We start from the raw sequence: 14,244 nt of genomic DNA, 5'->3' as shown, positions 1-14,244 counted from the left end.
TCAGTTTCAAACTTGGGAGAGCTTTGGCAACAACAATTCAAGGTTGATTTTCCTGAGTGTAACAAAAACGAACAAGTTGGGTTTTCAAGAGAAGATCACAAGTTCATTGAGATGGTAAAAGACTCATTAAAGCTTGTAGATGGTCATTATTCAATTGGCTTACCTTTGAGGAAGAAAAATGTTTGTATGCCAGACAACAGAACAATTGCGGAACAGCGTGCTCTGAACCTAAAGAAAAGGTTGAAAAAGGATGTTTCGTTTCATTCTGAATATTCTGTTTTCATGAAAGACCTTATTTCTAAAGGTTACGCAGAGAGAGTGCCAACGGAGGACTTAGGACGTAGCGACGGGAAGGTATGGTACATACCCCATCACGGTGTCCATCACCCACGAAAAGGAAAGCTCCGGGTTGTATTTGACTGTGCTGCTACATTTCGAGGGATGTCTTTGAATACCCAACTGTTACAGGGTCCAGATCTCACCAGTTCATTGATTGGAGTGATATCTAGATTCAGGAAGGAAAGAGTTGTGATCACAGCAGATATTGAAGCCATGTTTCATCAGGTGAGGGTGCCAAAAGATGATGCAGATATGCTGAGATTTCTTTGGTGGCCTGATGGTGACCTTACTCAAAACCTGGTTGAGCATCGTATGGTTGTGCATCTCTTTGGAGCTACTTCATCACCCAGTTGTGCAAATTTTGCCCTCAGAAGGTGTGCTGAAGACAACAAAGACTTCAGCAAGGAAGTAATTGAAGCAATCTTGCATTGTTTTTATGTGGATGACTGTCTGTTGTCAGTAAATTCAGATGAGAAGGCTGTTTCTCTGTATCACGACCTTGTTGCTATTTGTGGGAAAGGAGGTTTTTCATTGACAAAATGGATAAGTAACAATCGAGATGTTCTGGCAAAAATTCCAGAGGAATTAAGAGCAAACAATGTGAAGGATTTGGATTTGGACCAAGATTTACTTCCAGTGGAAAGAGTGCTGGGAGTACAATGGTGCATACAATCTGATGCCTTCAAGTTTAAGATTGTGTTGCAGCAAAGACCTCTGACCAAAAGAGGGATCCTGGCTACCATGAGTTCTGTCTATGATCCTTTAGGAATCTTGTCTCCTGTGATTTTATATGCAAAAAAGATCTTGCAAGATTTGTGCAGGAAGAAACTAGGCTGGGATGAAATTATTCCTGCTTCAAATGCTCAGGAGTGGATCAAGTGGTTGGACGGATTGCGTGAATTGGAAAACTTCAAAATCGATAGATGTTTCAAACCAACGGGTTTCGGAGAAGTGAGCACAGCACAATTACACCACTTTTCCGACGCAAGTGAAGATGGTTATGGAGTAGTTTCGTATCTGCTTTTGCATAATGTTGACTCACAAGCGCACGTCGCCTTTGTAATGGGGAAAGCTAGAGTAGCTCCTTTGAAGCTGGTGTCTATCCCTCGAATGGAACTTACTGCTGCAACACTGGCAAGTCGAATGGATTCAATGTGGAGATTGGAATTGTGCATGGACTTTCAAGACTCTGTCTTCTGGACTGACAGTACTTCTGTACTTAAATATATCAAAAACGAAGTCTCTAGGTACAAAACATTTGTCGCCAACAGAGTTTCCGAAATCCTAAAGGTGTCTCAATCATCACAATGGCGGTATGTGAACACTGCAATTAATCCAGCAGATATAGCTTCTAGAGGGTTGAGAGTGGAATCATTCCTGAAGAACAAGAATTGGGTGCTTGGACCTCAGTTTCTTCTTTCGCCTGAACAGGAGTGGCCAGTTAATCCTATCGACCTGGGGGAATGTTCACTAGATGATCCAGAGATAAAATCAAGTGTCACAGTCAATGCTGTACAAATAGAAGAGAATATGGATGTTACAACATACTTCATCCAGTATTTCTCCTCTTGGACCCTTTTGAAGCAGTCAGTGGCTTGGATCCTCAGATTTAAGCAATTACTCCTCAATCTAAGTCAGAAGAGGAAATCACTGAGTATGTCTTTAATACAAACTTGCATGGACGAAAACCAACAAACACAACATTTGAAAGAGGAAATGGAGAAAATCAAGGCACAATGTGCCAAAAGTGAGCTTTCTGTGGTAGAGCTAAAGAAAGCTGAATTAGAGGTAATTCGTTACTGCCAAAGAAAAAGATACTCTGATGAAATCTCAAGCTTGCAAAAGGGAGAAAATGTGAAAAAGAACAGTCACATTTATAAGCTCAATCCCATCCTTGAAGAAGGTGTTTTAAGAGTCGGTGGACGTTTGAGTAGGGCAGTTATGCCTGAAGAGACAAAACATCCTGCTATACTTGCTAAGGATTTTCACATCTCAGACCTCATTCTTAAACATATACATCAAGAGGTGGGTCATGGTGGTCGAAACTATATGCTATCAAGGTTGCATCAGAGGTACTGGATACCTGGCGCCAGTGGAGCCATAAGGAAGATATTGTCCAAGTGTGTGATCTGCAAGCGTTTGCAAGCAGCTCCAGGGCATCAACAGATGGCAAACCTACCTCTGAATAGAGTTTCTCCAGATAAACCTCCATTTACATACGTCGGAGTCGACTGTTTTGGACCCTTTGAAATTAAGAGCAGGAGAAGTATTGTGAAGAGATACGGAGTTATCTTCACCTGTCTAGCCATTCGTGCTATTCATATTGAAGTGGTACAATCATTGGATACTGATTCCTTTATTAATGCACTACGACGATTTATCGCACGACGTGGACAGGTCTTGGAAATGCAATCTGACAATGGTACAAATTTTCATGGAGCGGAACGCGAGTTAAGGCAAGCTATTGAATGCTGGAACCAATCTCAGATCAACAACATGCTTCTGCAGAAGGGAATAAAGTGGATTTTTAATCCCCCCACTGGTTCACATCACGGAGGCATATGGGAAAGAATGATCAGGTCTGTAAGAAAAGTACTTAATGCCACCTTAAGAACACAAAACCTTGACGAAGAAGGTCTTCATACAGTTCTATGTGAAGCTGAAGCAATTATTAATGGACGTCCCATTACTAAGGAATCTACTGACACAAATGATTTGGAAGCACTGACACCCAATCATTTGCTGCTGTTAAAGACTACCCCATCATTGCCACCAGGGGTCTTTCAAAAGGAGGATATATATGCTCGTCGTCGATGGAAACAGGTGCAATATATATCAGACCTGTTCTGGAAACGATGGACAAAGGAGTACTTGCCTCAACTGCAAGAGCGGCAAAAATGGTCAGCTCCATCTCGCAACTTCGTTCCAGGTGATATCGTGCTTTTGGTTGATGATTCAGCACCACGTAATTCATGGATAACTGGAAAGGTGATTCAGACATTCCCAGATAATCAAGGCTTTGTTCGTCAAGTGAGACTTAAGACCAAGACAAACTGTTTAAATAGACCAGTGACAAAAATCTGCCTTCTGCAAGAGGTGGATATGTGACGTTTTCCTTGAAAGAGAATTACCTTTTAACACAGACATGGACTTATCACACTTATCACATTGACACGCCACATATTTCTCACCTTGCATCGATTTGTAAATTCACTCTGTGCTGACACTGTTATGGACTTTACAAGGACTCAGTACTGAATAATTGATGTATTGTAAATGTGCAAACATTTATGATTGATGTAAAAAAATGTTTTTGTATTTTGAGATCTTGTATTTATAAATGTCTCCTATGTGTATTTAATATAATTATCGATTTATAATAATTAGGGGCTGGTATGTAGGAGCCATGTAATGGGAAAGTCATGTGACCAAACTATAATGGGAGTGTCATTAATTAAGAGGGGTTAAAACACCTGTTGTGTGTGTGTGTTCATGAAAGAATGGGGGTGAGTGCTGGAGCACATATTTTGTTGACCGTGCAAACGTGCAAACGTGAAACTTGTACAAAATAAAACAACATGCAAGCTTCATGGATAAACGCGTCACAGAAGTCATTCCTCCACTCAGCTCCTTAGCGGTTTTTGGTTTGTTTTTTATGTGCCGCTACACTCAGGTTTGGGTCATTTGCATTAATGCACAGAGACACACAAACCTTCACCGTCTGACTCATTCCCTGTCTCCCTGTGTGCAGGGATTAAATGGAGATGTGTTCTTCTTTTTTATCAGATTCTAGCAAACCCCCAACACAGATTCAACAGCAGTTTGATCTATAAGAACATTACCTTGGTAGCCTGGGATCCGGCTCCTTATAAAATTGACCTGCATAAGGTATGAAAATCATATCAGAGGATCAGTCAGGAGTGTTATGCTCTTCAGCCCTGTTAAACTTTGGGTAACGCGTCCTTTTACAGTACAGTACTTACGTGTACTTACAGTGTACTTACCTAGAAAGTAGGGATGCACCGAATCCAGGATTCGGATTCGGCCGAATATTGGGATTTTTAACGGGGTTCGGTTTCTGCCGAACCTCAGAATTTTTTTCCACCGAACCGAACCCTAGGCTTGCACTACGCGCGCTACGTCGAAGTCACCGATCAGTGAATGACATCAAAGTACCGCGTGAACGAATAGAGAGCAGACGGCTCCTTATGCTTTTGAATTGCTCTCGCGGGACTTTGATGTCATAAACTCATCTGTCTGTGCAGCGCCGGTTCAAGTCGAACAAGCCTGTAGTGTAACGCGTTGTGTCAGGAAGAAAAATAGGGATAGCTCACAGCTAAAGTTATTGCAGAGGCCAGACAGACTCACGGAGGCGATTGGCATCTCACAACTCGCACTTTATTCCACAATCGAACTTGTGTAACTGTCTGTCACACGTTCTACCGTCCACAGCGTTACTTAACAAAATAAGGTAAAAATGAGCATCAAACAGAAATAACCCGCATACATGGGCATGTGTTCTAGGCGCACGGCACATACGGCGCGCAGTTCTTAAAGGGGCCACACCTTATTTCCATTCGTTACAGAAGGTGGACCGTTCGAATGCAGTAGGCTGTGAGAAAGTGAAAATGGAACTCGTGAGCAGAAAAAGTGTTGTTTGGCAGTACTTTCAGTGAAAGAAGGCAATTCAAGTCGAGCTACATGTTCAATTTGCAATGCCGATTTGTCTCATGGTGGCAAGGACTCTAAATAGGCTACACAACATCGCCGCTGTTAAAATGCAGGCCAGTGCCTTGCTTATTCTTTTTTTTTTTTTTACAGTTATAAAAGTAAAAGTAGTGTTTATTATTTACAGTAATAAAATAAAATGAAAAATCCACTTTGTTTACTTCATTAATGTGTTTACTATGTTAATGGACTGAGGATGAGAGTAGGATTCGGTATTCGGTTTCGGATTCGGCAGACTCTTAACCAGTGGATTCGGTATTCGGCCGAACCCCACAAATCTGGATTCGGTGCATCCCTACTAGAAAGTACTGGCTAATATAAGGTAAGTACATGGGTTAGGGGTAGGTTTAGGGGTAGGTTCAGGGTTAGTACCTAGTTATTACCCAGTAATTATAGTTACTATAATAAGTACATAGTAAGTACATGGGTAACAGGACTGTAAAAGGAAGCGTTACCAAACTTTGCTTGTGTAGTTTTCTTGCTTGAAATATATATTTGGTGAGGCAGGAGCTGGGTGACTTTGTAGGTATTTAAGTGACATTATCAGTGCACTGGCCAGCAGAGGAATCATTTATAATTATTCGATCCAGGGCTTTGCTTCACTGACTGAGAATCAAATCAAAAAGCGGTGGAGGTAACAAAAATTGCTGATATTTTCGCTAGAGTATAGCCAATTTGAGAGGAATACAAAGATGACGACGAAACAGAGTAGGAATAAAAAAATAAAGAGCCCTAGACTGGGACTAAAATATTTTGCAGTCTGCAACATATGGCTTTTTAATGTTTTTTAAAGTAGTCTCCTAATTCACCAAGGCTGCATTTATTTGATCAAAAATACAGTAAAACCAGCAATACTGTGAAATATTATCGCAATTTAAATGAGCTGGTTTCTGTTGTAATATATATTAAAATAGAATTTATGATGGTAATGCTGAATTTCCAGCATCATTACTCCAGTCTTTCAGAAATAATTTTAAGATCGGTTCTTATTATTATCAATGCTAAAAACAGTTTTAGCTGCTTTTTTTTTTTTTTTTTTTTTGGGGGAAATCATGATACACTGCCATTCAAAAGTTTGGGGTAAGTACGATTTTTAAAAAGGGGGGAAAAAGAAAAAACAGATATTAATACTTTTATTTAGCAAAGGCACATTAAATTGATCACAAAAGACAGTAAAGACATTTATGAAATTAATAGATATTACAAAAAAGTTATATTTATAATAAATGCTGTTCTTTTGAAATTTCTATTCGTTGAATCCTGAAAAACTCAGTTTCCACAAAAATAATAATTATTAATTGTAATATTATTTGACAGTATTGCTGTTCCCTTTCAAGGGAACTTCGAGCTGCGTTTGAGACGCGGTGGGAACGCTCTGCGTGATTACGTCGTAATACACATGTAAAATCAGTCCAATGGAAGCCCGAAACGTCATAGGCGGGTGACGTCATAGACCAGGAAACTATAAAGCACCCCTGAATTCAGACCGCGCCAGCTTCTGTACCTTCAGCAGGCGCTCTCTGTGAAATCTGTCCTTGTCTATTTATTGTTGTTTGTCAAGCCCAATATAGATCACTATCTATCATTATGGCGAGCAAGCAAGATTATAGACGTTGTGTTGTTCCCTGCCCTCGTTACATCACGGGTGGGGACACACATCAGCTTTTTGTTGCTGTTTGGGAGTGGAGCATGCCAACAGTCAGTTTTCGAGGGAGCTGACTGTGAGCATTGCGAGAAGCTGTCCGTGAGGACGCTCCGCTCCCGCCGGGCGCTCTTCGAGGAGGACGGTTCGGTTCGCGTTCCCCGTGCGGGTCTCTCTGTTGCCGAGGCACGGAGACGGCTCGCATTTCTGAGTTTGCAAATGGATCTGACAGCGGGGGTTGGGAGGGGCTCCGCCCTTTCTCAGCTTTCACATGCCAGATCTAGTGTGCTGCGATTTCCAGTTCCGAGGAATTGGTATCGTTAGTGTTTTGTTTAAAAAGAAAGAGAACAAAACAAATAAAAATCTTAAGAAAAAGGCAGATGTTTGAGTTTTCAATGAATAAATAAGTCAGCTCATAACTCTGCTGAATAAAGAGGAGCTTTTTAAAAGGAGGTTTTATCTAGTGCTGTTGCCAGTTAAATATTTACTGGCCAGCTGAACATTATGAGATTGAAAATAAAGAAGAGTTTGTTAGATTAACTGTACTTAAAACAGGAAAACTCTGTATCTCAGCCTCCTCGTCAGGGACTGCGTTTTTTTCCCTATCTCCACACTGAGGTGTCGAGATCGTGGAATAAACCGGTTTGTATTTTATGTGTTTAATCCCCAGATGTCTAACTATAGTAATGTTTGGGTATTAAGTATCATAGTATGACAGTGCCTCGGGTTAAAGAGACACTTGCGAGCTTTCTCTCTCCCGAGTCGGCATCATCGTTATTAACCCCGACGTTACCCACCAGCCTTCTTAAATAATGAATACATTTTTATTAGGCAGCGCTGGTGGGTAAAGTATATAAGGACATGGATGAATGTGAGGGGCGACTCTCTGAGGAGGGTCGCAGCGCTGCCAGTTCGGTTGTTTCCTGCTGGTGGCCACAGAGTGATATATATGTTATATATATAAGTTTTTCTGATATAAAGATAAAGGAAAATAAAGATATAATTATGTCTGTTCTTCTGGACAGTCCGCTTTCAAGAAAACGAAGAAATAAACCATTCAGCGGCGTTCCAGAGGTTTCTTCCTCACCAATCTAATGTTCCTGAGACTGCTGGGCGGGAGCAGTCTCGGCCTATTAAACTCCTCTCAGCACAAAGTGCAAAACAGAGCGTCGCCATTCGGGCTCCTCCGCAATTGAGGGGTACCTGGGTGGCGGTCGCAGTCTAGCCAGTTAGAGACATGCAAGATCTGAGGACTGTTTTATCTCTAAAATAGCTTGGACAAAGAAGAAGCCCTGACGCCGAGGCGATCAGGCTTCTAAGGGTGGTCCCCTCTGGGGTAGGGACGGTCTTGAGAAATCGTTTCTCCTCTGCGCCCTCTGGGGTGCGACTCACTGAGGAGGGTCGCAGCACTGCCAGTTCGGTTTCCCTGCCGGTTCGCCGTTTCAGGGCACCAAGGTGTCCGTGTCCCCAAACGAGCCTTCAAATAAGAAAAAAAGAAGAGCAGTCAGTTCGGTTTCCCTGCCGGTTCGCCTTTCAGGGCGCCGAAGTGCCTGCTTTTTCCAACGATCCTCCGAGGAGGGTCGTAGGAACTAAGCTAGTTAGAGGTAGGCAAGATCTGAGGACTGTCATCATCTCTAATAAAGCTTAGACAAGAAGTCCTGTCGCAAAAAACGAGGCTATCAGGCTTCTGAGGGCTCCTCCGGGGCAGGGGTGGTTTTGAGAAATCGTTTCTCCTCGGCGAACTCTGGGGTGCGACTCTCTGAGGAGGGTCGCAGCGCTGCCAGTTCGGTTGTTCCCTGCCGGTTCGCCGTTCAGGGCACCCAGGTGTCAGCGTCCCCATACGATCCTCCGCGGAGGATCGTAGAACGGTCAGTTCGGTTGTTCCCTGCCGGTTCGCCGCTTCAGGGCACCGTAGTGACTGTTCAACCAAGAGACGGTTTTGAGAAATCGTTTTTCCTCTGAGCCTTCTGGGGTGCAACTCTCTGAGGAGGGTCGCAGCGCTGCCAGTTCGGTTGTTCCCTGCCGGTTTGCCGTTCAGGGCACCGAGGTGTCAGCGTCCCCATGCGATCCTCCGAGGAGGGTTGTAGAATGGTCAGTTCGGTTGTTCCCTGCCGGTTCGCCGCTTCAGGGCGCCGTAGTGACTGTTCAAACAAATCCAGAGGCCAGTCTTGAGAGACTGGTTCCCCTAGTAGAATTTCTGGCAGCGTGGAAACTACTGCCAAATATTTCTCAGTGGGTCCTGCACACTATAGAAAAGGGTTTCAAAATTCAGTTCGGTTCTCGTTCGCCCAGATTTCTAGGGGTCCTCCTCTCATTGGTGGACCCCGAGCAGGCTTTGGTTATGGAGCAGGAAGTACTGTCACTTCTGCAAAAGGAGCTGAGCTTTCGGGGGCGAAGCATACCATTATCGGGTTCTTCCATTCGGCCTAGGTTTATTACCCCACACCTTTACAGTATACGTGGATGCAGCTCTGGCTCTTCTGAGACTCCAGGGCATTCGCGTATTATACTACATCAATGATTGGTTGATCCTAGCTCAATCTGAGTTTATGGCAGTTCGGCATCGAGATGTCGTTCTGTCTCATTAAGGATGTTGGGGTTGCCTCTCAATGCCAAGAAGAGTGTGCTCTGAGGACCACTTTTCTAGGTGTAGTGATTCTCACAGTCGTATTGGGGTATATCTAGGCCAGTCACTCACTGTGAAACAGTTTCAGACTGGTGGGTCTCATGGCAGCTGCGTCCAACGTAATTACTTTTGGCCTTCTGCACATGAGACCCCTGCAGTGGTGGCTCGGGACCAAGGGGTTTTCTCCGAGGGGAAATATGTTTTCGCATGATCAAGGCCACTATGCGGCTATGCCTTTGTTGCCTCGGTCATGTGGAAGAACCTTGGTTCCTCGCCAGTGTTGGGGGCTTCTTGTCGACGCATATTGCTATCGACGGATGCTTCCCTCACAAGTGGGGGCGATCATGAGTGGTCGCTCGGCGAATGGCGGACAACACACTGATGGTCTTGTATATCAGAGCAGATATCCTGTTGAGGCAGGGGCTGAGGCCCAGGGATTGGAGACTTCACCCCGAGGTGGTGCAGCTTCTTAGGGAGAACTTTGGTCAACTAAAGTCAAGTCGACCTTTCACATCGTTTGTACAACGCATTGCTCTATTTGGTCCCCCCCTTACACATCCAGCTCCGTTTGGACTGGATGTGATGTATTAGGTGTGGTTGACGCTACACCGGTACGCATATCCCGATATCTTTGCTCCTGGGAGTTCACCCTCATTTGGAGTTTTGGATACTGTGGGCTCGGCCTCTGATGGGGCCCGGCTCATAGAATCCGGTCTCTCGACTGAGGTCGTTGAGACCATTCTCCAATCCAGAGCTCCTTCCACGAGAAAACTTTATGCATTGAAATGGAAATTATTCTCCACCTGGTGTGGTGAACGTCATTTAGATCCTAGTCTCGCGTAGCCAGACCTTCAGACTGACGGCTGAAGGTCTGGAACTCATAGCAGCTTTCTTTGGCCAAGGCCCGCCCATAAGGCCGTTTGACCGACATGTCAAACAACCAATTACAGTTCGTTTCGTTCAGCGTCACGTGGAAATGTCCCCACAACAACAGACCGGCGTGCAACAAGTCAGTCAGCATAGAAAATCAAAGGAGGAGAAGAAAACCGAACACAATACTGAATCGGCCAGCTGCGATGTCAGCGTCTGTTGTTTCATGTTTGCCCGCAAACGCGGCTGATATCCCCTTCACAGTTAGGTATTTCACTTGATCTTCCATAATAGATCATAGCTGTCAACATTGAACATTGAATATAAGGGAGATTTCCCGGAATCCATCCCCAAAATAAGGGAATTTTTTTACACGATTCTTACCCACCACAAACTTTAAAAATAAAGCACTAATCATTAAAAGTCTAAAGAGTTTATAACTACAAATGAGTGAGAGAGAAAGAGACAGTGTGTGTGTGTATTAGAGAAAGTGTGTCATTTTTTAAACATTTTTTATCAGAGAATGTTTAAATACTAATATCAGTTTACGAGGGAAACGGTACGTGGTGCTTCGGGGGCTGCTGGAGATGATTAGGGAGAGGTCTGTGCTCCTTTACCGATCAAAGCGCGCGCTGACACGGAGTATAATTGTTTATACTTGACGCGTCCGCACGAGCGCGGCAAAGATTACGCGTTGGGTGCGCAAGACCGGCAAGACCCCATTTCGCTTGGCTGTGTGCACAGCTTTTTTTGTAACAGCGCGCGCGGCGCCGCATCCGAGGATGAACGACTTCAAGCCGAATCTGCCCGAGCATGTACGTCTCACACAATCAGAGCGTAAAAATACGGGATATTTTACGGGAAAATAATAAAACGGGAAGACAGCGGGAAAAGAGCTAAAATACGTGAGAAACCCGGAAAAACGGGAGGGTTGACAGCTATGTAATAGATAGGAGGGGACACACAACTAGTAAAGTTGGATCTGCTGGGAATCCTTATAAATGCTGACAAAGGGTCGGCCAGGCTTGGAAAATAATACTCTTCCCAAATCCCGTCGGCAAACAGGCTAAAATATCTATTTTTGTCTCCACTAAGTGCCTCAAACAAAACTCCTGGACATCTCTTAAAGAGTCTATGCCGTGAACCTCGCATACTTTTGAGAATCCTACGTTTAGCTGATCTTGATAAATGCTCATTGTCACTCATGTAAACACAAAAGTTTTTCTTCCGCAATCACACGTCTGCGCTTTGTTTCCCGGCAGACCGAAAATAAACGCGACACTCGCACCCCCCGGAAATCCGATCGAATTCAACCAATCAGATGACGACTTCGACATTCCTGAAGTGTTTCCAGTTAAGTGTACCATATGCATCAGACGTTTAGCCAACGTTCCGTGGGAGTGACGTCTGAGGCTGAGACTATTTAGATCCTGTCAACTGCCCTGTTGGTTCAGTTCTTGATTTCTTGCAAGACCGTTTCTCTGCTAGGTCATCTCCTTCTACCCTAGAGGTTTACGTGGCGGCTATATCTGCCTACCACACCCCTTCTATCGGGAGAGATCCTCTTATTACTTGTTTTCTCCATGGTACACTGAGGTTGAGACCTGCACTGCACTCTAGAGCACCGGCTTGGGATTTGGCCATTGTACTTGAGGGTCTGGCTTTGGCTCCTTTCGAGCCCATTGAAGAGGTTTCAGAGAAATTCCTCACTCTAAAAACTTTATTTCTCCTTGCTATTTCGTCTATCAAGAGATTTGGAGATTTGCATGCCCTGTCGGTTGCTCCCTCATTTCTGGAATTTGCACCTGGTATGGTGAAAGCATTTCTCTACCCTAGACCGGGTTATATTCCTAAGGTCCCAGTTAATGTTGGGGGCCCAATAGTGCTGCAGGCATTTTATCCTCCACCTTTTAATACCCCAGATCAGGAAAAAGCAACTGAACCTGTTATGTCCAGTTCGGGCATTAGATGCCTACGTTCACAGGGCTGCCCTGTGGCGTAAGTCTGAACAATTGTTTGTCTGCTTTGGGTCACTCAAGACAGGGTGCCCTGCATCTAAACAGGTAATGAGCAAATGGATAGTTGAGGCTATATCATTGGCTTATGAAGCGGCCGGTCAGCCTTCACCTATGGCTGTACAGGCCCATTCTACAAGGAGTATGGCGGCCTCTACGGCCTTAATTTCGGGTGTTTCCCTTCTTGATATCTGTAATGCGGCAGGTTGGTCCTCTCCACTTACATTTGTCAGGTTTTATGACCTTGACCTCTCCACTCCAGGGGCGAGGTTGCTTGCTTCTTAGTGTGTGCAAGGACTTCACACAGAACGGGCATTTGTCACTATGGCGTAGTGGGTATGGGGTTCCCACCGTGTCTCAAATGCAGCTCGAAGTTCCCTTGAAAGGGAACGTCTCAGGTTACGTATGTAACCCTGGTTCCCTCAGAGGGAACGAGACGCTGCGTTTACCTGCCATACTTCCTGCATGCCCTGATCGACTTGCTTCAGGTTTTTTCAGAAGCTGGCGCGTTCTGTATTCAGGGGTGCTTTATAGTTTCCTGGTCTATGACGTCACCCGCCTATGACGTTTCGGGCTTCCATTGGACTGATTTTACATGTGCTTCACGACGTAATCACGCAGAGCGTTCGCACCGCGTCTCGAACGCAGCGTCTCGTTCCCTCTCAGGGAACCAGGGTTACATATGTAACCTGAGACGTTTTTACTGTATTTCTGATAAAATGAATGCAGTCTTGGTGAGACTTTCAAAAACATTAAAAAGCCTTAATGTTTCCAAACTTTTGACCGGTACGGTGCGTGTTTTTATATATACCGGTATATATATATATATATATACAGTCAAACCAAAAATTATTCAGACACCACATATAATTGTTTATATATTTTTACTAGTGGATGCAGGACACTATAGTTTATATATAGAGGATAGCAAAATAAAGTAAACTATGACATATTATACCCAAAAATTCTTCATACAGTGGACTATCAGTAAAATTTATACAAATTTGGGACCAAAATTTACTCAGACACTTTGACCTGACCATGTTTTGCTTAAATGTTTTTTCTTTAATTGCTAATGCGACCTTTTTACACCATAGACTGAACAAAATGAAGCATTGCTTGGTAATTGGTTGACCTAAATTGGTATTATCTAATTGTGTACTTAAATTTAACAGCTGACAGCTTAAAGCTGCAGTCCGCAGTTTTTCCTCTTTGTCGCCATCTCTGTTCGAAATCTGCAATTGCAGTTATTCGCGGAATTATCAACTTTACGTGAGTTGTACTTCGACATGGCACAGCGCGGATGAACACAATGTTTGAGGAGAGTGTGCAGCTGTCAGTCACCGCGCCGGTGTGGATACTGGTATTCAGAATCACAGATTATTGTTCTGGTTCTGACATTGCAGTAAATCGCACTGATTAAATCTAAAAATCGCTCATCATATCACACAAAACCGTGCAAATTATACGTTGTTCTGAAATTGTTAATGTTAACAACGTCAGCATTGCGTGACTACATTTAATGTCCTTCCGAAATGTATCCTTGTTTTTGCATGGGTCCGGTTGCAGTCTCTTTTTTTCTGTAGCCACTCCGAAGTTCGAACAAAGTCTTTTGCATTTTACAACGGGTGAATCTATTATCACTGGTGATTGTCGTTTGAACCTTTCTGGATCCGCCATCAAATTGATGTTTAATTATATCAAGTGCTGTGAGAAAAGGCTATAAATCTCCACCTCCAACATCCTCACACGCAATATAGTCTACTAGCCGAGACTCCTTCTTGATGTGTACAGATGTGACGTAATGACGCTAAGACATGCATGAATCTCCCGCAGAAATCCACCAGTACCACTGGAATTAAAAACATTATTACAAGCTTACCGCTTTGAATCGAGCTAAGGCAAGCAGATAATTTTGAACACTGACTGGTTATGTATTTTTTCAAATATGTATTTTGGATAATTTTTAACCCAAAAAAAGCTACGGACTGCAGCTTTAACCTGATTCATTTGTGAAATAGTCT

General features: G+C 43.7%; 1 protein-coding gene across 1 annotated transcript in view; it reads left to right on the top strand.

Moving 5' to 3' along the window:
• The window catches only part of st6gal2b (ST6 beta-galactosamide alpha-2,6-sialyltranferase 2b), a 70,946-nt gene that overhangs the window by 42,554 nt on the left and 14,148 nt on the right, over positions 1-14,244 (top strand). Inside the window, exon 3 of the mRNA XM_056233533.1 lies at positions 4,126-4,227. Within this exon, the coding sequence (XP_056089508.1) occupies positions 4,126-4,227 (102 nt within the window). The remainder of the gene's footprint in view (positions 1-4,125; positions 4,228-14,244) is intronic.

This window comes from Rhinichthys klamathensis, unplaced genomic scaffold (assembly GCF_029890125.1).
Source record: "Rhinichthys klamathensis goyatoka isolate OS25496 unplaced genomic scaffold, OSU_Roscu_1.1 h1tg000372l_1, whole genome shotgun sequence".
Classification (NCBI taxonomy): domain Eukaryota; kingdom Metazoa; phylum Chordata; class Actinopteri; order Cypriniformes; family Leuciscidae; genus Rhinichthys; species Rhinichthys klamathensis.
This window is presented reverse-complemented; position numbering and strand designations above follow the sequence as displayed.